We start from the raw sequence: 27,860 nt of genomic DNA on the forward strand, positions 1-27,860 counted from the left end.
TGGTAGGGGATTTTAACTTTCCAAACATCAACTGGGACGGCCATAGTGTTAAGGGTTTAGATGGAGAGGAATTTGTTAAGTGTGTACAAGAAACTTTTCTGATTCAGTTTGCGGATGTACCAACCAGAGAAGGTGCAAAACTTGACCTACTCTTGGGAAATAAGGCAGGGCAGGTGACTGAGGTGTCAGTGGGGGAGCACTTTGGGGCCAGCGACCATAATTCTATTAGATTTAAAATAATGATGGGAAGGGATAGACCAGATCTAAAAGTTGAAGTTCTAAATTGGAGAAAGGCCAATTTTGACGGTATTAGGCAAGAACTTTCAAAAGCTGATTGGGGGCAGATGTTCGCAGGTAAAGGGGCGGCTGGAAAATGGGAAGCCTTCAGAAACGAGAATCCAGAGAAAGTATATTCCTGTTAGGGTGAAAGGAAAGGCTGGTAGATTTAGCGAATGCTGGATGACTAAAAAAATTGAGAGTTTGTTCAAGACAAAGAAGGAAGCATATGTCAGGTATAGACAGGATAGATCGAGTGAATCCTCAGAAGAGTATAAAGGAAGTAGGAGTATACCTAAGAGGGAAATCAGGAGGGCAAAAAGGGGACATGAAATAGCTTTGGCAAATAGAATTAAGGGGAATCTAAAGGCCTTTTACAAATACATTAAGGACAAAAGGATAACTGGGGAGAGAATAGGGCCCCTCAAAGATCAGCAAGGCGGCCTTTGTGTGGAGCCGCAGAAAATGGGAGAGATATTAAACAAGTATTTTGCATCAGTATTTACTGTGGAAAAGGATATGAAAGATATATAAAGTAGCAAAACAGATGGTGACACCTTGCAAGATGTCCATATTGCAGAGGAGGAAGTGCTGGATGACTTGAAACACATAAAGGTGGATAAAGCCCCCAGGACCTGATCAGGTGTACCCTAGAACTCTGTGGGAAGCTAGAGAAGTGATTGCTGGGCCTCTTGCTGAGATTTATATCATCGATAGTCACAGGTGAGGTGCCAGAAGACTGGAGGTTGGCTAACGTGGTGCCACTCTTTAAAAAGGGTAGTAAGGAGAAGCCAGGGAACTATAGACCAGTGAGCCTAACATCGGTGGTGAGCACGTTGTTGAAGGGAATCCTGAGGGACAGGATGTACATGTATTTGGAAAGGCAAGGACTGATTAGGGATCGTCAACATGGCTTTGTGCGTGGGAAATCATGTCTCACAAACTTGATAGAGTTTTTTGAAGAAGTAACAAAGAGGATTGATGAGGGCAGAGCAGTAGCTGTGATCTATATGGACTTCAGTAAGGCATTCGACAAGGTTCCCCATGGGATACTGGTTAGCAAGGTTAGATCTCATGGAGTAAAGGGAGAACTAGCCATTTGGATACAGAACCGGTTCAAAGGTAGAAGACAGAGGGTGGTGGCGGAGGGTTGTTTTTCAGACTGGAGTCCTGTGATCAGTGGAATGCCACAAGGATCGGTGCTGGGTCCTCTACTTTTTGTCATTTACATAAATGATTTGGATGCGAGCATAAGTGGTACAGTTAGTAAGTTTGCAGATGACACCAAAATTGGAGGTGTAGTGGACAGCGAAGAAGGTTACCTCAGATCACAACCGGATCTTGATCAGATGGAGTTTAATTCAGATAAATGCGAGGTGCTGCATTTTGGGAAAACAAATCTTAGCAGGACTTATACACTTAATGGTAAGGTCCGAGGGCATGTTGCTGAACAAAGAGACCTTGGAGTGCAGGTTCATAGCTCCTTGAAAGTGGAGTCGTAGGTAGATAGGATAGTGAAGAAAGCATTTGGTATGCTTTCCTTTATTGGTCCGAGTATTGAGTACAGGAGTTGGGAGGTCATGTTGCGGCTGTACAGGACTTGATTAGGCTACTGTTGGAATATTGCATGCAATTCTCGTCTCCTTCCTGTCGGAAATGTGTTGTGAAACTTGAAAGGGTTCAGAAGAGATTTACAAGGATGTTGCCAGGGTTGGAGGATTTGAGCTACAAGGAGAGGCTGAACAGGCTTGGGCTGTTTTCCCAGGAGCGTCGGAGGCTGAGGGGTGACCTTATGAAGGTTTAGAAAATTATGAGGGGCATGAATAGGATAAATAGACAAAGTGTTTTCCCTGGGATGGCGGAGTCCAGAACCATAAGGCATAGGTTTAGGGTGAGAGGGGAAAGATATAAAAGAGACCTAAAGGGCAACTTTTTCACGCTGAGGGTGGTACGTGTATGGAATGAGCTGCCAGAGGAACTGGTGGTGGCTGGTACAATTGCAACATTTAAGAGGCATTTGGATGGGTATATGAACAGGAAGGGTTTGGAGGGATATGGACCAGGTGCTGGCAGGTGGGACTAGATTGGGTTGGGATATCTAGTCGGCATGGACGGTCTGTTTCCATGCTGTACATCTCTATGACTCTATTAAAGTGTATTCAGTTTCAAGACCGGTAGTTTGACCAAACAAATTGCTTCTGCAATGCAATGTCTGGCACTTGTCTTTAAAGTAAGAAAAAGTCAGGGTCTGGGCTATCTTCTTAATATACCTTTGAGCAGGTTTGGTATGGTCCATAACACTTTTGCACCTTCTATCATGAAGAGTGATACAAAACTCTTGTTTGAAGTCTCTGCCGTTTCTTTGTTTCCCAGTATTATTTCTCCAGTCTCATCCTGTGAGAGACCATCATCTACTTTAGCACTCATTCTCACCCTCTCTGCAGGGAAAGATTTCTGCTAAATTCCCAATTGGATTTATTTGACTATCTTATACTTATGGCCCTTAGTATCTCCTAAAGGAGACATTTTTCCTCTATCTACTTTACCAAGCCACATGGTACCATTCATGCAAATGTCTATTGCACTTCTTCTAATCTATCACTATCCTCCCTCTGATATTGATGTTAACAAATTGTCAGTTGTTCTTATGTTTTCCAATCAAATGACGCCATGCTTCAAATATGTTCTGAAAAATACATGTTATTTCCCATTTTAATCACCATTGTTTTCATCATGTTACAATCAGGCAAAATTCTGCGTGAATCACAGTTAAACATTGGAATTGACAATAATTTACAATTCATCCATCCCATTATGTGACAATTCTAATGCCATCAACAGCCATTTCCTGTACTGACTGTGTGTTCCCATTCCATCACTTTGGAGGAAATTACGGTTTCACGTGCTGTTGTTTCTTTTTGTTTGCTCTGTTCATCACTGGTGATGCAGATAAGGAGGAACATGATTGATGGGAAGAGTGGTACAAGTGACATCCGAACTCTACTCAAATCCCTGGATGAGGTAATAGATTATCGCCTGTAACAATTTGTAATTCCATGTCTTCTTGATAAACTTCAAAATGGTGAATAATGCCCATCCAATCAAACAAAGACCAAAACCTAGCATGCATAAAATGGTCTTAGGTATTTATGGAAATTAATTTTCACGCAGAGGGTGGCACGTGTATGGAATGAGCTGCCAGAGGATGTGGTGGAGGTTGGTACAATTGCAACATTTAAGAGGCATTTGGATGGGTATATGAATAGGAAGGGTTTGGAGGGATATGGGCCGGGTGCTGGCAGGTGGGACTAGATTGGGTTGGTATATCTGGTCGGCATGGGCGGGTTGGACCGAAGGGTCTGTTTCCATGCTGTACATCTCTATGACTCTATAACTTATGTAAAAAAAACAATTCGAAGATATGGACAGAGCTCTATTTTTTGGGCCCATCTTTCCAACTAGCCTATAATAAGTGAAAATGTACGCCTTCCTTGTGTATCAGCTTTACCGAGTAACAGTCCAATCAATAGCTAACCTAGGCTGATGCTGCATTGTGCGGTGGTAATGCTAACCTTCAGTAGGAACTGACGAACCTTTCTTCTTTCCTAGCAGTACATAAGAAAATTTTAAATACGCCAAACATTATGGCTCAGTTTGGTAAAACAATCTTGAAATATTCAGCAATCTGATCGCATCTATGGTGGGAAAATAGAGTTAACATTTCAGGCCATTAACCTCTTGTCAGAACAGGGAAAAGATTGAGATTTAAGAGGCTTTAAGTAGAAGTAAAGATAGTGTAGATGGCAGGAAAGATTAAATAGCAAAAAGGATGTTGGTGGAAGGCAAAAAGAATGCTAATGGGACAAGAAAGACAAGATGGGTCCAAAGTCAATCAGTTCATACCAGGAGTAGATTGGCACACACCCAGAGTAAGTCAGTTCACATCTAATGCCCAGAGGGCAGTTAAGAGTCAACCACGTTGCTCTTGATCTGGAATTACATGTAGGCCAGATGAGTTAAGGAGGGCAGTTTCCTTCCCTGAGGATATAGTGAACTCGATGAAAATTTTCCCAACAGTCAACACTGGCTTCGTGGTCATTATTCAACTCTTAATTCTAGACTTTTAAAAATTGAATCCAAGTTGCACCATCTGTCATAGTGGGATTCGAACTTGCATCCCCATGGTCTCTGGATTAATAGGTCTAGCAATAATATCACTAAGCCAACGCCTCCCAATAAGAGACTCAGAATGTTAACTCTGTCTCCAACTTCATTGATGTTGTCAGGTTTCAGAATTACAACATCTATAGATTAGATTAGATCCTCTACAGTATGGAAACAGGCCCTTTGGCCCAACCAGACCACACTGACCCTCCGAAGAGTAACCCACTCAGTCCCATTTCCCGCTGACTAATGCACCTAACACTATGGGCAATTTAGCATGGCCAATTCATCTAACCTGCATGTCTTTGGACTGTGGGAGGAAACTGGTGCACCCGGAGGAAACCCACGCAAACAAGGGGCGAATGTGCAAACTCCAGACAGACAGTCACCCAAGGCTGGAATTGAACCTGGGACCCTGGTGCTGTGAGGCAGCAGTGCTAACCACTGAGCCACTGTGCCTCCCCAATAGTATTTTGCTTTTATTAATGGAGGCTGGTGGATAGGGCCTGGTTGGGTCGGGCAAAGCAGAACTCCTTCAGACTGTCCTGGTGGAACTATAGAATGATTGGAATCCCATTGTGAAAAGAAGACAGTTCGGAAACTGGTCTTACTCCAAGTATCCTCTTTGCATTAGATCAGTTGGCTACTGCTGATTGTTGAGTCCACTTTCTGTGTAAACAACTGCTGAATATTTCACATAGCTTTGAAGCCCCAAGTGTACGAAGGGTTGAGTTTTAATGAGACCTGTGACAAAATGCTTTATAAGTCATATCTTTCTTTCTCACCATCCCTATGATGCACAGCTTGACAGTAACATATCTAAATGAGGTGGTTGACTCAGTATGATCAATATTCTGATATTTTTAACCAAATCTCCACCTGAAAAATAGTATTCAAGGGGAAGGAAGGAGCTGGGTTAACAACATGATAATTTCCTCAGTGATAGACAGCTTATGCTTAAAGATTCCATTCTAAGGAAATGTAGCATTGATTTCTTGGGGAATGTGAAGCTTTACATGCCACGTGGAGTGAACTAGAACTTTTGGGATAACTGTCCATAACTTTGCATTCCCTTGTGAAAAGAACTGAAAATACTAAGAGAAAGAAGGGATGTCATGTTATGATAAGGGATGGATCAGTGACTGGTTCACAGCTTGGATGAACACTTGAAGTATCATAGCATTCAAGGCCATGGGCCTACTGAGAGAATGTGGGACTAGTGTAGGTAGCCTTTATTTTTGGCCTCTTCTATACTGTATGATTCTGTGACTCTCTGCTTATTGTCAGAAATTGTCTTAAAGATTCAAATAACTTGTGTGAAGTCTAATGTGTTGCCAAGTTAAAATCTCACATTTAAGTATACGTCTATCACTATCTTCCTCTTTGCAGAGATATATTGATGAAGTAACTAGAACATACACATGGAGCCCAGTGCAAAGTGCTGATTACAGGTAATAAATCGATTATAATACATCAAGCTGGGATTGCACATTCACAGTAGTATTACAGTCACAGTTTGCCTGTAACCTTCCCCTTTTGCAAAAGCAATGATGTAAGTTGCAGCGGTTGCCTGTTCACAGATGTCTGTAATACTTCTCAATTTAATACTTATCTTTTTCCCGACATATTTCATTGTTAATGAAACAAATAAATGTGATATCAGAGTCAGTGTGAGACTTCAGAACTTCCATTATTGGATTGTGGGAGAAATGGTGTTAATTAAGAGTTATGTAACAAAGGTAAGTGGGATAAACTGTTGTATTGGAGACATATGAACAATAGGCATCTGCTTTGAAAATAGGATGAGTTACACTGGATATTTAAATATAATGTGAGATGGTACAAGACAGAAAAAAAGATAATCAGCAGTTTAGTTAACTTTGATGCCTTCCGTCAACATAGTCTTTCCAATATGATATCCCTGCTCAATTGGCAAATTGAACCCAATCATTGAGTTCACACCATCGATAACCTAAGTCTAACACTGTCCATCCTTCAAATCATTGCAAGGGTAATCTGAACTCTGCATTATCCATCATTAAAATCATATAGCACAGAAGGAGGCCACTCGGCCCATCATGTCTGTGCTAGCTATTTGTAAGAGTTGCCTGAGTAACCATGCACCTCTTTTCTCATAGCCCTGGCAATATTCTGACTTCAAATATTTATCCTGTTTCCTTTTGAAAGTTACAATTGCAACAACTCTCAGTGTAAAAAGAATCTCCGCAGAACCATTTTGCTCTTTGCCGATTTCCTTAAATCTGTGAATTGTGGTTGGTTACTGATCTTTCTGTTGCTAGGAAATCTTGCCTTGAATTGCCAATGGAAAATCGTCATAATATTGAATACACCTATTAAATCTCCCCTCTACCATCTCTGCTATAAAGAGAACAAACTAAGCTTTTCCAGGTCCTTCACACAATTGAAGCATTTCATCATTAGCACCATGCCAATGGATCTCCCTTTGGAACCAATTCTAAACTCCTGATCTTTTTCTGTATGCAAACTCACTAGACTTAGCCCCAATACTCTTGTTGGGTATGATCAGTCCTTTGTAAAACTTTAATTTTAATTTCCTCGTTTCTTTCTCCTGTCTGTTTGTAAAAGTAAGGACTCTGTACGCCTTTTTAACAGCTTTCTCAAATTGTCCTGTCAGCTACAAGTCCTGTGTGTATGTACACCTGCAAATTCCTGCAACCCTTTAACGTGTTCCCATGGAAGCTCATATTGTTTCTCCTCATTCTTCTTCCCAATAAACATCTCATTACTTTTCTCTGTTAAATTTCATCTACTATCTGCCTCTCCATTTTACCAGTCTATTTGCATCCTTCTGAAATCTGCTACAGCCCTCCATGTTACTTACTGTTTTTCTGAATTTTACTGGGTTACCCAAGCTCTACAATCTTAGATTAGATTAGGTTAGATTCCCTACAGTGTGGAAACAGGCCCTTCGGCCCAACCAGTCCACACTGACCCTCCAAAGAGTATCCCACCCAGTCCATTTCCCTCTGACTAATGCACCTAACACGATGGGCAATTTAGCATGGCCAATTCACCTGACCTGAACATCTTTGGACTGTGGGAGGAAACCGGAGCACCTGGAGGAAACCCACGCAAACAAGGGGAGAATGTGCAAACTCCAGACAGACAGTCACCCAAGGCTGGAATTAAACCTGGGACCCTGGTGTTGTGAGGCAGCAGTGCTAACCACTGAGCCACTGTGCCGCCCCCTTTTTTCAAAATGAGTCTAAGCACCATGCCAATAGATCTCCCTCTGGAACCAATTCTAAAATCCTGATCTTTTTTCTGTATGCAAACTCACTAGAATTAGCCCCAATACTCTTGTTGAGGATGACCAATCTTTTGTAAAACTTTAATTTCCTTGTTTCTTTCTATTGTCTGTTTGCAGAGCTTCTAGAGGCTTCTCCGAAAATATTACTTAAATTAAAATAACTTTAAGTTAACAGAGATATATAACTTTAATCCAAAATGTTGACACAATTCCTTATTACATAAATATTTTACTTAATGGCATTGTCCCACATGAGAAAGTTTAGAAGATGGTCTGTATTGTAAGAGATGTTCTTAGCTAACATCTAGTTCTGCTGTTGCTTCTTTGGAATAAAAATGCTGCCAGTGATCCCTCTTCTAAAGGTTTAGTAATATAATTTGGTGATGGATGACTACATGGAAGCCTCAGAAGAAGAGTCACGATCTTGAATAACACTAAAGGTTTACTGTGTATTCGTAAAATAGCACATTACAGTAGAGTAAGACCAGTTAACTACATTCATTGATGCAAAACATGTGTATCTCCTATAAGACAGAAGCTAGATGGTTTAAATTACATAGTCTAACTATAGACTGGAGCAGACAGCAGACACACGCAACAGATAATTCTCAGACAGGCCAATTGTCTTGTACAACAATCTGGATCCTTGATTATCTGGGTTGACTGGGGTGCCACATACCAGCACTAGTATTGTTAGTAAGGACATTTGTTATGCCTGAACATTGTGAAATACTTTAGAAATTGCTAAATTCTCCTCACATGTTAATCCCAGATCTCCAGTGAAACAAACAGAAATTGCTTAGACCAGTTTCACATGTGATATTGCCTCTTCATTCCCTTTGCAGCTTGGCCTTGGTGTTGCCACCATACAGCAGATATTATATCCAAGCAAAGTTGGATGACCAAATCCTTCAAGCTCAGTGTAAGTACCTGTTGTCCAATCTATCCTCTCGTTTGACCTTGAAGCTGCAGATACCCCAGCTGTCACTTGGCTGTGGAAAACTTTACTGCACTGACAGAAAGCAAGTTTCCCTAATCAGAATCAGAGTTTAACCAATTACACCACAGTCACCTTTCTGAAATTGGTGAAACTCTATATTTTGTTCAGCAAAATAAACCTGCAAAGTCAAAATAAAATTAATAAATGATCTAGCTGGCTATGAAGCAAAAGTCGAGCTTTCCTTTCCTTGCTTTCTTCTGGAATATACGATGATTCTGAAGCAGCAAACCACGCAGAGACTGTGAAAATGTGCATGCTTTTCACTATGTTCTACTTGGATTTCAGTTTCTTTCTTGCATTTTTGTTTGATTCTGTTGTTTTGTTTTCTTTGGTTTTTCTTTTTAATTTCCGGATTATTTGGACTTGCCTTGTTCTGTTTGCTGAAGCTTTAGAATCATTTGCCCCTGGCTATCGCATGCTAGCCTCGTGTGCAGAGCACCTAGAGCTATCGGTCTAGATGTTTGCAACTGTTTGTTTGCTCTTTTGATATATTTTTATTTTGTCAGTTGCAATATTCTCAGTATATTTATACACAATATTTTTATTCAAATAGTAATTGAATAAAATATTGTTTGTGACCCCCTTCCTACCCAACCCCTTTTTTTCTGCTTTCTCTCTCTATGATGGATTCACACAGTCCAAAACAACAACAAGGGCAAGTATCTGAATATTGGTCCCCTCCCCCCCACCCTCTTTGTTCAGTGCCTATCCCCCACTGTACCCAGCCTGCTTGCCCATTTACCTGCCCGTCTGACCCCTTCTCAAATTCCCTATCTAACCCTATTGATGCAATGTCTTGTTATGTCCACAATGGCTTACAAATTTCCTTTGCATTGCTCTGAATATCTTCCTCTAGATATCTGCTTCCTATTGTATCCAACTTTAATGTCCTGCTTTCTCTGTTTCTCCCCTCTTTTTCTTCCTTTCTCTCACTTCCTTCCTCACTAACTAACCCACCCCTCCTCAATGATACTGAAGAGATATCGGTGCTGTTTGGACCCCACCTATCCACTTCCTCCCTATTAGCCTGTAATTGGACCCTATGCTCCATCCTTTCAAAACAGAGTTTGATTGTCTCCATGTAATTTAAAGAGTTTGGCCATGTTGGTGCCTTATGAGTGACGTTCAGTTACTGACTATAATCGGTGCAGTGGAAGATGTTGAAAAAATGCAATTGGTAATCAACTATTTCAAGTATTTCTAGTCTTAAAAAAAGAATTACCTCTTTTATTGGCTAGTATTTTGGACTTTCCATGTTCCAGAATGTAAAAATTGTCTGTTTTTGGGCAACATAGTGGCTACAACTACTCTCCTGAGATGTGCTTCGACCCTGCAGATCAACCTCTTGATCTTCTCATTTTTAAGAGTTGTGTAGTTTCTTCTCCGCTCCTGTGCTAATGATAACATGTCTGAGACGCTGCAGGTGTGAGCTGCACCTCCCCCTCGCCAGTAGTTCCCAGATAATGTTCCTTTTTATTGCAGATTTTGAATCCTTGTTACCCAGCTCCTTTGAGACCGTGGGACATGTATTCATTGCTCCCAGGTAGCTGTGTGTGTGTGTGCGCTTGCCCATTTGCTTCATGCTGTATGCTCATTGTGCCATATACATCACCCTGCTGCCCAAATCTGACGTGAATCAGTCAATACTCCTCCTTACCACCATCATCCTCCAACCAGCCCCACACCAACCTGAGCTGCGGCCTCTGATTGCACCTGCTATGTCTGCCTTTGTAATGAATATCTATTTCTCTGCTCTGGCATAGTCTCTTCCCATTATGAAATCACTGATAATGCATGAGCTTCCAGGCTGTGATGGCCCTTGTCTGAAGGCTCCTACCACTGCATGGCACTCATCTGTGGCAGTATAACTCCCGGCTGTCTGTGTGTTAAAGGATAGGGATCTTCCTGCAGCATGATTCCTTTTCATGTTACTGTCCCATCCTCGTACAGGAGTGACACCCTAGGGGTTTGAGGATAAGGGCTTGTCACTGTCTCTTTCACCCAGTGTCCACTTTACCCTCATGGAATGTGTTTACACTTGGATTTCCTCCTAGGGAATACTGCAAGGATCTTGTCAAGTCAGACAACAACACAGAGTTGTTATTCAATTTTATCAGTCTGATGGATAAGAACACTCCTGACTACAAGAACTGTGAGTACAGCAACAGTCTCCAGGGGCAGGACCCCTCAACTACCTGTCAGCTCATGGAAGCTTCATTTTCTGGTTCAGTTATGACATTATTTAGATGTTGTAAAAGATGCAGGCTTGCTATTGCCTGCAGGGATCTACTGTACTGTGTTTCACTGGTTTTTAAATAAAGATTGGATGAAAACATCGTAAAAATTCTCATGAAGAGAATTTTCTTATGGAGAGTCAAGTCTAGATTTTAAAGGGAAAATTTTTTAAGGTACTGATGCTAAATATGTGGATGGGATATTTTCTGATATTTAAAATTTCAGTAAAATCTTGAACAAGCATTGAACAAGATGTGGAATTTAGGATATCATTTTTAAGTAATGTGTCAGCATGTTGTTATGATCTCCATGGAGACGAGTAACCTCCCTACCAGAAAGTTTTGACATCGATTACTGTGTTTGATGCCACTCCAAATGTAACAATGCTTCATTTGAAATCAAATTTATTTTGAGGTTTAATTTGGAACGAGTCCTGATTACAAGCAATTATAATTCTGGAGTCAAAAGTAATCACAGCTTCTTTAATTTGTGTAAGCATGCATATAGGCATCCAAATGCAGCTTCCTATAGATTATGATATAAACAAAAATAAACAAATCCTATCACATATTTTCCAAACTTTTTCACAGAAGTGTCCCTCACCCTTTCCATTTCAACTGGTAGGTTACCCTGCCTTCTGATCATTCTCCAGGGCTTGTGCCCATAGAGTCACCAACTCTGCGAGAAAAAGCAAGAGACACTTTGCCATGATGATGGGGGAGATGATAAAAAACAATGTGAATGCAGCAACACTGGGAGAAAGTGCAGTGAAATTACGTTTAAAATTAAAAAATAGAAAATACAAGCCAGCAACTCACCAACTTCCTAAGGCTACTTCGATCTTCCAACCCATGATCTCTACCACCTAAAAGGACAGGGTCAGCAGATTAGATTAGATTAGATTACCTACAGTGTGGAAACGGCCCTTCGGCCCAACAAGTCCACACCAACCCACTGAAGCACACCCACCCAGACCCAATTCCCTACGTTTACCCCTGCACCTAACACTACGGGCAATTTAGCATGGCCAATTCACCTAACCTGCACATTTTTGGACTGTGGGAGGAAACCTGAGCACCCGGAGGAAACCCATGCAGACACGGGGAGAATGTGCAAACTCCACACAGTCAGTCGCCTGAGGCAGGAATTGAACCCGGGTCTCTGGTGCTGTGAGGAAGCAGTGCTAACCACTGTGCCACCGTGCCGCCCACTTTTTAAAAAATATGCCCCTAGTTTTGAACTCCCACATCCATGGGAACACCATCACAGACACGTTCCCCTTCATGTCATACACTATCTGACTTGAATCGCCATTTCTCCAATGCCACAGGGTCAAAATTCTGGAAGTCCCTCCCTAACAGCACTGTGGGTGCATCTAGTAACCAGGGCACACAGCAGCTCAAGAAGATGGGTAACCACCACTACCTCCAATGCAGTTAATGATGAGCAATAAAAGCTTGCCTGGTAGTGATGCTCACCATTACATGAATGAATTTAAAAAATTACAATAGTACCATATCAACTGTAATAAATTATTATAATCATCTAAAGTAATATAGCTAACAATAATAGCAGTATGATAATTGCTGCAGTGTTTATCCATCTGTATGCGGTTGAGATTTAGAAAAGTGGCTAACACTCTTTGTAATGTCTAGCCAGTGTTTTTTGGCTGAGGAATTGCTTTTGTTTGCTTATTTCAGCTTAGTTGCTTGTAAATAGATTCTGAATAATTTCAGTCAAACATTGCTGACAAGTCTTACAATTGTTGTTTGAGCAGTGTGTTTTCATTTCAGGGTTGGTGATTTAAATGGATCACTGTTAACTGTCAAATAATGACTAGACGATCGCTTTGGAGCATGGATTATCGAAAATGAGTGTTGTCAAACATTGAATGATGTCAAAATTGTTTGGTGGAATTGTTTGGGTAAAAAAACCAAACTTATCAAACAACAAATGGAAGAAAACAAGAGAAAAGATTTCACAGTTTTAACTTTAACAATCAAAAAAGAATTAAGAATGAAGTAACATGTAAATTGTGTTCAGTCAAAACTATAAATTACTTTAAATAATTGATACAACAAAGGTAGATTTCACAGATTTACTGGCAGTCCATTTAAAATCTTTAGCGTGTACAGCCAAAAGAAAATCACAACCCTATCTTCCTCAGGTAGAGTTTGACACTACTTCTTGTTTGGTCATTTGATCCGTGTTTGGCCTTCAGTGGCAGCTTTACCTAATCCAAGTAATCACCAAAATGGCACACTTCTTATCTTGGTCAAAATGGTGTTCATGATATGGATAACTGAAGCGGTGACAGTAACTCTTATTACACTATCCCTGCTGCTAAATCCAGTCTTCAAGTTTCATTCCTTTCAACTGTCACGCGCACACAACTTTCCACAGACTTCTTGCTTTGACCTGAAGTCAGATCTCTTTGTGTTTTTTCTTTTTAGATTCAATCAGCCTTCATTTCCCAAGTAAACTCAGGTCACGATTTGATTTCCCAGCCAGGATTTCAAAGTTACCACACCACTTATCCAGAACCTGATGTCGTGGTTTCTCTTTCAGTTGAGGATTATGCCAAACAATACTGGCTTTGAATGCAAACTAATCGCAGACAGCAGCTCAGACATACTTTTCCCCAGTTTCATAAATTGTGCATTTGAAAAGTGTGAGTGAGTTTGATAGAGTAGATTGGAAGAAACTGTTCCCACTCATAAAAGGATTGAGAACCAGAACTACAGGTCTAAAGTTATTTGCAAAAGAAGCAAATGTGAGGTGCAAAATCCATGTTTTACCAGCTAATAATTAGTGTATGCAGTGCACTGCCTGGAAGTGAGATGGAGGCAGATTCAACTGAGGCATTGGATGATTGTTTATATAGAAATAATGTGCAACGGTATAGGGAAAAAGCATGAGATTGGCACTAGGTAATGGTGTTCATTTGTAGAGCAGGCGCTGACAGGATGGTCATAAAGGCCGCTTCTGCACCAGAATACTCCTGTGATGTTTTAAATACCATATTTGCCCACATTTTTCTGAGGTCCAGATAATTGGCTTATAACTTTAGCAGGCCAAGTAATCAGGAGAACGTGTCAGTGGCATTCATGTCCTTTTCACTCAGAGCAAGGCTCAGTGATGTGAACATTATTGTAAGGTGGCCCTTGCACTTGAAAATCAACATAATAGTATTAGTACAACATAATAAAGAAGGAGCGTACATTGCTGGTAGATGCGTATATTGTTCACCAAATAGGCCAATACCTGCTCGGCGTTGTCTATGATAAATTTCTAATAATTATCTCCCTCTATGGAGTATTCAACTGATTGGCTAAACCTGACACCTCTTGTACTTTGTTAACCCAAAGTGCTTTACCCCACCTTTTCTTAATTCAGAATCCTTTTGCCATTTGTTAGTGTCCTGTGTTAATGAAATAAATGATCGTTTTGTACTGATCGTGGTGTCATAAAGTAAATATTGTGCACTCCAGAAGCACTGATTATTCTTATCGTAGACAGGGCAGTTCTATCTTTCATCCACATGAGCTTAATCTCCCAAAATAAAAACTCAATAAATTGCACAAACTACAGCTGTCAATATGTTATGCATTCTAAACAAAATAAAATTATTTAACTCTATCTTTGTTAGACTTCATACAGTGTTCACTCATTTAGCCCCATCTCCTGAATTTTCGTATCACAGCTGATCTGGAATCTCACTGACTCGATTGGTAAACTGAGCTATAGAGAGTCCAAAGATCCTGATGTGTCTGTGTTTAACTGCCTCCCTTCTATGATCTAAGCATTCAAAGTTGAACCAGGTAATTTGTAAGATTTTTTTGGGTTCACTGTAACTTTAATTATGAGATCTAAATTAAATCTGAACGGGACCCTTTACTATCCCAATAACACACTATTGCCTTCATGAATCATGCCCTAGCCAGGTCTCAGTGGTATTTCACAATCAATGAGGCCCCAGCACAGTGAGGTATCATATTAGTCCAAACCAGTTCAAGCAGAGAATTCTGAAAAGACCAATGAAAAGAAGCTCACCACAAATAGTAAGGCTCAAAATAAAGTGCAGGAACAGTGAAAGGAAGAAAAACAAATCCTGCATTTATATAGCATCTTTCATGACCACAGGCTCTAAAGTGATTTACGGCCAATCAAATACATTTGAAATGAATGATGTGGGAAACAACAAGCTCCCACTAGCATCTATGCAGCCAGGTGTTTTTCTAATGATAAACAGTGGCCAGGAGAAACCCCCTTCTTCTTTGAAATAGTTAGAATGGGATATTTTACAACCACCCAAAGGTACAAAGGTGCAAAAGGATATGTGGGTTTCTGGAGATAGAGAATAGAAGAGCAAGAATGTGAAAAGAGTCATAGAGATGTACAGCATGGAAACAGACCCTTCGGTCCAACCCGTCCTTGCCTACCAGATATCCCAACCCAATCTAGTTCCACCTGCCAGTACCTGGCCTACATCCCTCCAAACCCTTCCTATTCATATACCCATCCAAATGCCTTTTAAATGTTGCAATTGTACCAGCCTCCATCACTTCCTCCACCACGTAGCTTTCCCAAAAGGTGACTGTCCAGGTTATTCTCAAATCTTAAAGATCATGGAAGGATAACCAATGGGGTTAGGTACGTACTCCAAGCATACCTGACCTTCTGTGTCGCTTAGCTTTTCCTTATCTTCATCTAGATAGTGAAATTGTGAAGCAGTGCTTGCTGGGAGCACACACCCTGTTATTAACATCCTGACATTAAATCCTCATCGTTATTGTGGACATCCCTATTAATATCAGCTCTTGCAGTTGTTCAAGGAGTTCTACTATTTACTGCTTTGTTCAAACATCAAATCATGTCTTATAATACATCCTTTGTCCATGTGGAATACAAAGTGGTACAACAGTAAATGCACTGAGTTTTATTTAGAGATGCCATGCTCATCTAGCCTAAACATCTCAACACATGCAAGAGATTGGCTGCTCTGATTGAAATGTCCCCAGTTCCCCACACTTCCTCAGAGCCAAATAATCAGTTGATATGTGCTGTCAACAATCTGGACAGATAACTACAGATACCTCCACCATAAATAACTTCTATTGTGCTGTGTTACTGCAGTATCTGACTTTGTGCTCTTGATGACTACAGGAAGAAAAGGTTTGTTCTAAAGATGTATGTATAGTGACTGGAATACCACTGTCTTCCCATTTCACTGGTTAACCATAATCATAATCCTAATTGTAATCTCACTGATCAATATAACTCACCAGTGTCTCTGTAAACTTACTGCTTAACTATTACTGTATTTCCTCTTGAATACTTTGTGTGGGTCAGATTCATTTTACACTGATCTTCATTTGAAACTCATGATAACTTTTCCCGTGTGTGGATTGACTATTCGGAAGTGCAGTCTAGGTGGATTGGCCATGGGAAATGCAGGGTTACAGGGTTAGAGTAGGGGGGCAAGTCTGGGTGATATGCTCTTCGGAGGGTCAGTGTGGACTTGATGGGCCAAATGGCCTGCTTCCACAGTGTAAGGGTTCTATTTTGTAAAATGTTTGGAAAAAAAAGACATCCGCGGTGGAATTATAAATCTGATCTCACCAATTTAGGATCTAATTTCACCTTGCCTGCATTCACCAAGTTTCGCCTGTTGGTGGATCTCTATTCAGTGAAGTTACTGCATATAAATTTGTCAGCTGCACAATATATTCAAAGCAAGGCCTGGGCTCTCCTTGTATAAACTCATAGTAATTAGTGTTGCTGTTCCTGATCATTTTGTAGGCATAAAGTTATAATTTGATCAATGATGAGTTAATGTGAGAGGCTGAGGACTTCATAACGTCCGTGAAAATTCCATCAAGGCCAAGTCCAGCAATGTCGCACTAGCAGTCACCTTGTCTCCATGTTTTTCTAGGTGATTCAAGTCTGATCTATAATCTGATCCTGGATTCAGGGGTTACTGCCAAACTAGTGGAGAAAGTTTGGAGGAATCACGACTTGCACACGTAAGTTCCTGGATCTGCTCGGATTATTGAAGCAGTTGACAGTAATCATTCAGTCATTGCCACAGCAGAGGTGAGAGTAACAGGGTTCCAATGTGTGATAGTCAGTCCAATAGTAACAGCAACAGGAGACAAGAGGACTGGAGTAAAAATGCTTTGTTTAAATTCCTTGATTACTTGGCTGTTTGTCAGTTTATAGAAAGTTCCCAATATGTTTTCTGTACTTGTAGGTGTCAAGTTGTCAAAATTACAGAACAAAACAAAACTCCAATTATACAACACCTTCAACATAGTAAAATATGCCAAGGAGACTTTTTTTCTCCTCCCTCTGCAACTGCAGCACAGACAATGCCATATCTGAATCTCAGTTACAGCAGATTGCTGATGTATTGGACCAAGGAGATTTTTTGAATTATATCAATTGTGCTCTGAACTAATATAGGATGGAATTTGTCAGACTTCGGTCCTCATCATTACAACAATCAATTCTTCAGAAAGTAATTATCTTAATCTTTGATTGAACTTGCTTAGGCAGTCAACAGGGATAATTTTGTTTTTTCTGTGTTTTTAACCCAACAAATAAACAAGAATTTATATTTTCAGTGATGTGAGCTCACTTTGTATACATTTTAGACCAGGGAAATAGTGATTTAAAATCATTTGGTAGAAGGGGACTCCAGTGAGGCACATACAGGAAAATTTAATAGGAATTTTGGAACTGAGAATCCAGTGATGAATGTAAAGTTGTTGAATTGAGCACTAACTTGATTTGTTTTCATTCCCCTTCTCTCTCTTTCTCAATTGCCCCCTCCTCCTGGGTCTTTCTCTCTGTTATCTTGTTTTCTTTTCAATATGTGTGTCTTATTCTCTATTTTCATATCTCACATGTTCTGCATATGTTGTGTTTCACTCCCTGATTTTCTATCTGCCTCTTCATTTTATTGCACCAAATTTTTTATCTTTCTGTCTTTCTTTCTCTCTGCTTCATGTTGTTACGCTCATTATCTTTTCTGTGTCTCTTTCCCTATTAACTCACTTTCTCCCTATTGCTTCCACTCCTGGTTTTTGTGTCTCTCGGTCCCTTTTCCTGATTTTAGGCTAGGTCTCCTGGCAGTTTTTGTGGCCACCGATGGAGGAATTACGAGAGTTTTTCCAGCCAAGTAAGTATCCATTTCCTCTTAAAGCGGGCTTGTTATTGTGTAAATGGTATGGAGTCCAAAGCAATATATGGGCAAAAAACTTAAAAAGCAGAAACGAGATTCTAAAGGGGAAACATTTGGAGTTAAAAGCATTTTGTCCCTCACAGATACCAACAGTAGGAGACTATCCCATAGAGAGACACTGTCCTTCATTACCAATGAAAAATGCCTCTTGCAGTCAAGCTGCTCTGTTATGCTGCCCTTTGGACTTGCACCTATGCCTCAATGTTATAGTTCATAGGTATCTGAGGATTATACTGTCTCTTGGAATAATTGTACCTCTCAGAATTAAAGTGGTGGACTATTAGGTGTTTCACTGGTATTGCATTAAACTGGCCAATGGCATTCCAGTCCTTCTTGAAGGTACTGTATAATTCTTGGAGTTGCAGCACACAGTCCCTCAGAATTTTACTGTCCCTTGGAATTGTAGTACACTGTCCTTTAGTATTTCACTGTCCCTTGGAGTTACAGCTTACTCTCCTTGAAAATTTTACTGTCCCCTTGGAGTTACAGCACACTGTCCCTCCCAGTTATACTGCCTCTTGAAGTTGCACTGTTCTTCGAATTAAAATACTCTACCCTGGCTTGGAGATTCAGTGCTGAGTCTGTTCAATTTCTAATCGTCAGTCAGAGAGTGAGGGAAGGAGGTAAAAAATATTTACATATGAATTACTGTTGGAATGTGGAATGCTTTGCTTTGGTAATATATTGATCCAGTTAACATTACATCATTTAAAGGAGCACTGAAGGATGGAAAAGGAAAGTGGGCTTAGTTTTGGAATTCTGGAGCAAAGAGATGATACAGGCTTAAGTGCTGGTTTTGAATGAGTTGTGTTCACTTAGTCATTTCCTTGATCCCACCATCCACTGAACAATGTAATGTCCCCTTCATTTTTTTTTTGCATTCATTCAAGAGATATGAGCTCATTAATGCCATACTCAATGAAATGTGACCTTGATGTCAAGGGCAGTCACTTTCACCTCACTTCTGGAATTCACTCTTTTTATCAATATTTGGACCAAGACTGTAATGAAGTCAGGGCTGGGTGGCCATATTTCAGTCTCTCTCAAGCATGCACACACATACACACTCTTTTTCCCTCACACACACACACAAGCACGCACACTTGTATATCTATGGGATGATTTTCCATTTGCAGATTTGTATTTGCAGATACATTCTATTTTGTTTAAAAAACACGCAATCTGTAGGTAATCTTTCAATGTGAAATTTTATAAATTCCTACTTTGGAAATAGAACCAGTCTGACTTAAGGTTGAGATACAGACACATTCTGACCTCACACCTTTAATGCATTGTCTGAGCTGAGACGTCACCTTTGTTTAGATATTGATAAAACATTAAGTTATCTTGGGACTGTGACTTGAAAGACATTCTGGGATTTACGTATTAACCAATCAAACCTGCATTCCCATTCTAAGTGATTAAAGACTTAATAGCAATCTAGGTATGTTTAATACTTTGCATCAGTTGTATGACACTACGATCTTTTACTATGATCCTGCCTACAAGTTACCTGACAAAGGAGCAGTGCTCCAAAAGCTTGTATTTTCAAATAAACCTGTTGAACTATCAACTGGGCGTTGTGTGAATTTTAACTTTGTCTACCCCAGTCCAACATTGGCACCTCCACATCATAGGGGACACAGGTTCAACGAGGGGGCAGTTTAACAGAGATGTGCAAGGCAAGTTTTTCCACACAAAGGGTGGTGAGTGCCATCAACTTGTGCTGCCAGAGGTGGTGGTGGAAGCAGATACAAAAGCAGCATTCTGGACAATACTTGAATAGGAAGGGAATAGAAAGGTATGGATCCTGTAAGTGAAGACAGTTTTAGTATGGAAGGGCAAAACATGTTGGCACAGGTTTGCAGGGCCGAAGGGCCTGTTCCTATGCTGTATTGTTCTTTTCTCTCTTCTGTGTTCTCTTTACAAGTATGTCATATTTGGCAGCTTCACCAGGTTGGCACTTCATTTTTAGATATGCCTGATGCTGCTGTTAGAGCAGGGATGTCTTGCTGCAGTTAAACAAGGCCATGTTGAGACCACACCTGGAGTACTGCAGAGTAGTTTAGGTCTCTTTATCCGAAGAAGGATGTTCTGGCTATAGAGAGAGCGCAGCGAAGGTTTACCAGACAGATGCCTTGGATTGTAAGACTGACATATGAGGAGTGACTGGAGTTTTGAAGAATGAGGGAAGATCTCAGAAACCTATAAAACTCTAACAGGACTTGACAGGATAACACAGGAATGATGTTCCCAATGACCAGGGAATTCTGAACCCGGGTTTACAGTCCAAGGATACAGGGTTGGTCATTTAGGACTAAGGTGAGGAGAAATTTCTTCACTCAGAGAGTAGTGAAGGAATTCTCCGACACAGAAGCAGTCAAATCTAAAATATTATATGACTTCAAGAAGCAGTTGGATATAGGTTTTTGCCTAAAGAGATCAAAGGGTATAGGGATAAAGCAGAAACAGGAGACTGAGTTAGTGGCTCCGTGGTTAACACTGCTGCCTCACAGCACCAGGGACCTGGATTTGGTTCCAACCTTAGGCGACTGTCTATGTGTGTTTCCTCCAGGTACTCCAGTTTCCTCGCACAGTCCAAAGATGTGCAGGTTAGGTGAATTGACCATGCTAAATGCGGGGCTGCAAGGATAAGGTTGGGGGCTGGATCTGAGTGGGACATTCTTTAGAGGCTTGGTGCAGATTCGATGGGCAAAATGGCTTCTTTCCACATGGCAGGGGTTCTATAATTCCATAATCATATTGAATGCCAGAGCAGTCTCGAAGGGCTGAATGGCCTACTCCTCCCATTTTCTATGTTCACAGGCAACATTCCTTCTGACTTCCTTACCAGCTGTGGTCCTCTTCTGGAACCGTAAATCAATGCTGCATTCAGTGTGCCAACACAATCACTGTGCACAGAATATCATTACAGCTGCATGCTCAGCCACACAGCCTAGAGGAATTGTTGTTGTGGCCCACAGCTTATCATGAGTTGCAAGATCTGTTCAGAATCTATCTGAATCAGCACAGTGGTAGTATCACATTACACGATGGAGGGTATGCTTAATGTTTTGATGAGAATGTGCAGCAATCAATGCCACCAATACTGTTTTGGATACTTTGGATAGATGCATCTCAGACAGGTCAATTTGTGAAGATGAGGCAAAGTAGGATTTTCCCATTTAATTCTCTTACCATCTGCCACAGGCCTAGTGTAGCAGATAATTCCCTTAGGACTTGGCCAGCTCGATCAGTATGGGTGTTACCAATGCACTTCTGATGATGAATATTCAGGACATCACCCAGAGTACGTTCTGTGTTTTTTTCACTCTGTTTCCTCCTGTTGAGGGAAAGGATGTGGTAAGTAGTAATAAGTATGTTTCCTTGTCCACATCTGACCTGATCCTATGAGACCTCATAGGGGTTAACATGGAGCACCCCCAGAGGAACTCCCTCCCAAGTGTATCCCACTATGCCTCTACCTTGGTGGGTATATCCTGCCAGTAGGACAGAACATGTTGATGAAGGGATGAAGATGTTGGTGTCTGGGACATTATCTGTAAGGTATGATTCTATGAGAATGACTATATCAGACTGTTGCTTGATTAGTCTGTACGTAGATGTTAGTAGGAGAACATTGCTGAGTAAACAGGACTGGGTTTGCTCTTGTCATTTCCAATGCTGCATGGTCAACTGTAACATCTTTTCTAACTATTCTCTCTTAATCTACTAAATGTTTTAAAAAATAATGATCTACATGAGCTACTTTTGCCTGAACATTGCTTGAAGATTCAAGGCTTAACTACCAACGAAATATTTACAGTTAGCTGTTAATAAGCTATTCAGGGACTATTAACAGAGATTTCCAAATCAGACTTCCAGTTAGTAAATGATTTAATATCCACAAATTGCCTGTGAAACATATTTCAGGAGAGGTTGGGGATGTTAAGTATATTGCCACTATCAGTTGTTGACCACTTAGTGATCAATATGTATTTACAGAGCGGCAGAAGAGTGGAATGAAGACCCCGAGCCCTTCAGTGCAAGCTACTACAGGAGAAGTCTGGATAACAGTGGTTTCCTTTTCCATGCACCATATAGGGAACGTATGTATCCTGTGTATTTGCATTGTGTTCTAAACGAAGCATATCTCGTGTTAGTTACTTGCAAACGCTATCCTTGAAGCTACTCAAACATAGTGAGTGACTTGAGGGTTCAGCATACTGAGTTTCACATTCTTGTCAATTATGTTTTACTCTGTATACCATCCAATTGAGATACTACCAGGTCTCAATGTGACAGCGTAATTGAAAGGCCCTCAATATCTTAGCCTGACATATTAGATTAGATTTCTTATAGTGTGGAAACAGGCCCTTCGGCCCAACAGGTCCACACCGAACCTCCGAAGAGCGACCCTCCAAAGAGCAATCCACCCAGACCCATTCCTCTACATTTTATTTTACCCCTTCACCTAACGCTACGAGCAATTTAGCATGGCCAATTCACCTAATCTGCACATTTTTTTTGGACTGTGGGAGGAAACCGGAGCACCCGGAGGAAACCAACGCAGACACGGGGAGAATGTGCAAACTCCACACAGGCAGTTGCCTGAGGCAGGAATTGAACCCGGGTCTCTGGCGCTGTGAGGCAGCAGTGCTAACCACTGTGCCACTGTTGCCTGATATTAAGAGTCACAGACGACTCAATGAAACATAGATAGATGGTTTGTGTCAGACCTGGTAAAATCAGATTAAATGATGGCTCCTTGGGCTTTCAATGTTAAATGAATAGCTATTTCCATAGAATCTCAGCAAGACACATACAGAGACTTCAATATTGTCTCATTGTTAATGCATAAATGTAAGTTCCCACAGGTTTTTAGTGCAACGTCGTGAGATAAACAACAGAAGGCCCTGGTTGGTAACTTTAAAACAGGGTCCAAGAAGATGGAAAATATGCATTGATGATCCAACATGCACTGACTGCAACAGCTTAATACTGGGTCCTGGTCCTAACCCTAACCCTAGAAGGAGGCCACCTGGCCCATCATTTCCATGCCACCTTGCCATGGTGCAATCTAGTTCTTTCCATTTGCCTGCTCAGTCCTTGTAGCTCTGCAAGTTTGTTTCCTGTATCCACCCAATTTTCCTTTAAAAATCGTTGATTGTTTCTGTTTGCGTCACCCCTGTTGGCAACAAGTTCCATGTCATTACAAATTACTACATGAAAAGGATCTTCGCAACAGCATCTTGACCTTAAATCTGTATCCCATAGCCCTTATACCATCAGAAAATTAGACCTTCTTTGCAAAACCTTCTGATCTTCAAAATATACTGCATCCATTAGTTCCCTTATCTATTCCATAGGACCATGAGTCATAGGAGCAGAATTAAGCCATTTGGCCCATTGAGTCTGCTCCGCCATTCAATTGTGATTCAAACCCTTTTCTTGTTTTCCAGTTACCCTTACCAATCAAGAACCTACCTATGTCTTAAATACACACAATGACTTGGCCTCCACAGCTCTCAATGGCAGTGGGTTCCGCAAATTAACCACCCTCTGGCTCAACACATTCCTCTTCCTCTCAGTTCTAAAGGATAGACCCTTCACTCTAACAATGTGCCCTCGGATCCTAGTCTACTAGTAGAAGCATCTTCTCCCCATTAACTATATCCAGGAGTAATCCAGAGATTACAACCTTTGAGATCCTGTGTTCTATTATGCTCAATGTGAACCACAATCTCTGACTATTTGCCCTCTGCCTTCAGACTGTACCACAATCATTCAGTGATATCCTTTAAACTGGCCCCAGGGGGGGCACATCCTGGAGACACTTCTCAGGCTATAGAAATGCCTGTCTGTAGCCCTCACTACTGTATCTCGTATCATTACTGTTCTCATTCTCTTTCTGCTCCTATCTTGTGCAGCTGGACTTTGGCTTCTGTATGGTTGATATGAATGTGTTCCTGTATATGATGCAGATGTGTTTCTGCATGTGATTTAGATGTGTCTGCGTGTGTGATGTGGATGTGTGTCTCTGTGTGTCACGAGTTGTCATCACACCTCCTTTGAATTGTGTATGTTACTTCATTCTTAAAAATGGCAGTATTTTGGGAGCCAAGGCATCTTGATTCTCTTTATACACATTTGGATTTATTAAATAGTTTTTTTGTAGTTTCTGTACGAGTTGCTAATGCATTTGTAAAGCATGTTTCTGTTTTCTGAACTGATGCTATAAAATTAAATTATAACATGGACAAGTTCTAACTTTATATTCTCATTGATCCTCAGCAAATAGTATGATTAACATGGACCTCATAAACAACAGTATCGGGATTCTGGTGAGTGCTGCTGTGGACCTTCGCATCTATGGAAAATCCCTGAAACCTGCAGGTAGGACAATTTGTTCCATACACTAGCGTATCCACTTACAATCCACTTACAATCCTGAAACTCAAGAGTTTCCAATTTGGCAGCGCGAGTGCCTAATTCACTATTCTTTTATTCGGTGTATTTTTTTCAGTGGTTGGAGTGAAGTTGGACTATGAAGCCTGGGTGTCAAAGTTTAAAATTCTAGCTAGTAACCAGACTAACAGAGACCAGGTGGAACCACGCAAGGTAATTAAATGAAGCTCAGTAAATACGCCTGTGGGACTTAACATCCCAGCCAGAGCAGCACATCACCAGTAGTTCAGAGACATTAGACACGATATAGAACAGAGTATGTGTGTTATTGACGTCTTTACACTGACACTTTGTTCTGCTATCAGTTTGAAATAACTGAATAACTTGCTAGCCATTTCAGAGGGCCATTGCATGTCAAAATACATGATGTTCTGTGCATGTTGTGTGTTGAGATGTATGTTTTCCTTCAGCTGGCAGCCTGTTCTGCTATCAAACCATGTGTATTTGCATGTTTGTTAGCAATGATCCTTCTGCAGACACTCTGTCTTATTGGTTTCATACAACTAAGTGGCTTGTTTGGCCATTTCAGAGGAAGATGAGGTGTCAGCCTATGTTTCATGCATGTGAAATTTATGTGTGTGTAATTTTTTGGGGTATGTCTGTGTGTGATATGTGCATATGTGTCTGTGTTTTGGAAAGTAGGTCCGCTTTTTGTATTTATCCCATTCATGGGATATAAGCTGGCAAGGTAGCCATTCATTATCCACTCCTAAATGTGCATATATGAATATCTAGCTGTGTGCATCACATTGGAGATGAATATGTTTGCATGTGTATGTTGTGGGAGTGAATTGTATATTAGGATGTATATATGTATTTTAATTCTTTCAGAGAACTCGGCATTGTTTCAGCCTTGACTTGAGCGTTAATTTGCTGAGCATCCATATCATTGAGGATGGAGATATCTCTGAAGTCCCTTCGTCTCATTACTTGGAGCTTCACCCAGGGCAATTAGGAATGGGCAATAAATGTTGGCCCCCATCCTACTGGATTTTTTTTTTAAATCATGATTTCCTAATCACAATTACTGATACCAGCTTTTTATTGGAGATTTGTTTAATATATTAATTTTAAATTCCCCAGTTGCCATAATGAAACTTTTACTCGTGTCTCCAGATCATGAATCCAACCTTTGGATTATAAATTACACCTCCCTAATCCAACCCTAATTCTGGTCTGGTCCCCTTTGTGGTCTAGCACCCTTCACAGAAGAACCTGCAGTATGCCTGATTTATTTTCAGAATCTGTAAATAAGATCAATGTTCATAGTTCAGATAACATAGAGAATGTTGTGTAAATGTATTCCTGGTTCCAACTTCAAGAAGAATAAAAATTATTCCATGCTGACAAACAAAATAACTGATAGGCAATGTCAGTGATAGGATGTGGAGGAGACCCTCTTGAGGCTTCTTGCCTCTCTAACTGGTCACACCCCTGGGGTGTACACTAGCAGCCACTGAACACAAAGCAGACTCTGACACATGATCTTTCGTGGTTTGGCAAATTGTCTGATCCAGCAAAGGCCCAGCATTGAGACTGCCAGATGAAAGAGGTACAGCCTGTACCTACAACAGAATCATATTTCTCCAGGCAGTGTTGCGGGATGTGTTTTTGTTTGAATTTATTGGTCTGTGAGTTTTGATGATGAGATGTGTGATCCTTATACTGACCCCTATCCCGTTACTGGACAGTGTGTGTGTCAATGACAATCCTTATACTGAGTCTTGCACAGTTATTAGACTCTGTGAGACCCTTGTGTCCCTGCAACCAATCAACTGATTTTTTTTCCCACGCATTGCTGTTTGTCATGTCAGCATTATTTAGGTCAGATTCATCAGCCTGGATTTGAGAATGTGAAAGGTAAAGCTGTTAGTTTCCAGGGTGCATCAGAGCATACTGTGAGAGAGACCACAGACACATTCCGTGTAAATACAGTCAGAGGAATACGCTGACACTCTCTTCTATTTGTTTTGCACAGTGTATGCCAACTTCCAACTGTGAGATGGACTGTGATGTGAACAGTGAGGTGGGTATAAAGGGGATTTGGCAATAAACTGTTGGGTACAGTCACTGTAGCTGGAAATACAGTTAGCATAACACAAGGGACTATTAGAATGCACATGATATTTAACAGCACAGTATCTGAGGTTCACTTCTCTGTTCTATTCACAATAAGCTGACTGTGCCATAGGTGGTTTTATTTGGCCTCAGTGCCAACAGGGAGGGAAAACTCAATTGCTAACTCTTGCCAATGACTCTCAGAGGCTTTTGTAAGTGGCGATACTATCTAAGGACTGTATTAAGCAAGCTTAGGATTTCTTGTATATAGATTTTACCAGGAGAAAGTAAGGACTGCAGATGCTGGAGATCAGAGCTGAAAATGTGTTGCTGGAAAAGCGCAGCAGGTCAGGCAGCATCCAAGGAGCAAGAGAATCGACATTTCGGGCATGAACCTGAAGAAGGGCTCATGCCCGAAATGTCGATTTTCCTGCTTCTTGGATGCTGCCTGACCTGCTGCACTTTTCCAGCAACATATTTTCAGCTATAGATTTTACCAGTCTGACCACAATTAATCCTTTGTTGCCTCTCCTCCTCTTTCTAGCTGGGTGGGACTGCTCACATCTGGTTCTACAGTGGTAATGTAAGCGGATGAGTAATCCAGAACCTCAATAACCTGGGGCCTTGGATTCAAATCCCACCATGGCAAATGGTGACATTTAAATTCAATACAATCTTCAAAAGAAAACTAGCCTAATGGTGACCAAACAACCATGGTTGATTGTCATAAAAACCCAGCTGTTTACTAATGTCCTTTTAGGGAAGGAAATCGACCAACCTTATCTGTCTGGTCTACATGTGGCTCCAGATCCACAGCAATTGAGTTGACTCTTGACTGCCCCTTGGGTTTGTAGGCATGTAGAATACATGTTGACCTAGTCAGCAATGTCTACATTGATTCATTCATAGAAAAATAATTGTAGCCAAAGAACCACCATTTTCTTTTTCTTCCTGCTCCTGTGCCATTACCTCAGGTGTCCCCTAAGGACTATCTTTGGGCCCCCTCCAATTTTTCATCTACTATCCCTGAACTTCTACTTTTCTCAGGTTCTCTCCTTTCTCCCCACATTCTAACTGAGTTTGTGTTGTCCATGAGAACTATTGCGGTTCCCTCAACCTTA

General features: G+C 40.9%; 1 protein-coding gene across 4 annotated transcripts in view; it reads left to right on the plus strand.

The window, feature by feature from the left end:
• Window positions 1–27,860, plus strand: part of cacna2d2a (calcium voltage-gated channel auxiliary subunit alpha2delta 2a) — an 824,866-nt gene that overhangs the window by 756,017 nt on the left and 40,989 nt on the right. For 3 of the 4 annotated variants that reach the window (XM_043708451.2, XM_043708454.2, XM_043708453.2), the window contains 12 exons: window positions 3,226–3,297; window positions 5,830–5,891; window positions 8,578–8,654; window positions 9,370–9,387; window positions 10,215–10,275; window positions 10,787–10,884; window positions 16,903–16,993; window positions 18,088–18,150; window positions 22,219–22,322; window positions 24,508–24,609; window positions 24,740–24,834; window positions 26,660–26,707. In XM_043708451.2, coding sequence (XP_043564386.1) covers window positions 3,226–3,297; window positions 5,830–5,891; window positions 8,578–8,654; window positions 9,370–9,387; window positions 10,215–10,275; window positions 10,787–10,884; window positions 16,903–16,993; window positions 18,088–18,150; window positions 22,219–22,322; window positions 24,508–24,609; window positions 24,740–24,834; window positions 26,660–26,707 — 891 coding nt within the window. The remainder of the gene's footprint in view (window positions 1–3,225; window positions 3,298–5,829; window positions 5,892–8,577; window positions 8,655–9,369; window positions 9,388–10,214; window positions 10,276–10,786; window positions 10,885–16,902; window positions 16,994–18,087; window positions 18,151–22,218; window positions 22,323–24,507; window positions 24,610–24,739; window positions 24,835–26,659; window positions 26,708–27,860) is intronic. The other variant, XM_043708452.2, reaches the window with a different exon arrangement.

This window comes from Chiloscyllium plagiosum, unplaced genomic scaffold (assembly GCF_037043375.1).
Source record: "Chiloscyllium plagiosum isolate Xiang-an unplaced genomic scaffold, Cpla_swu_hap1 HiC_scaffold_14, whole genome shotgun sequence".
In the NCBI taxonomy this organism is placed as follows: domain Eukaryota; kingdom Metazoa; phylum Chordata; class Chondrichthyes; order Orectolobiformes; family Hemiscylliidae; genus Chiloscyllium; species Chiloscyllium plagiosum.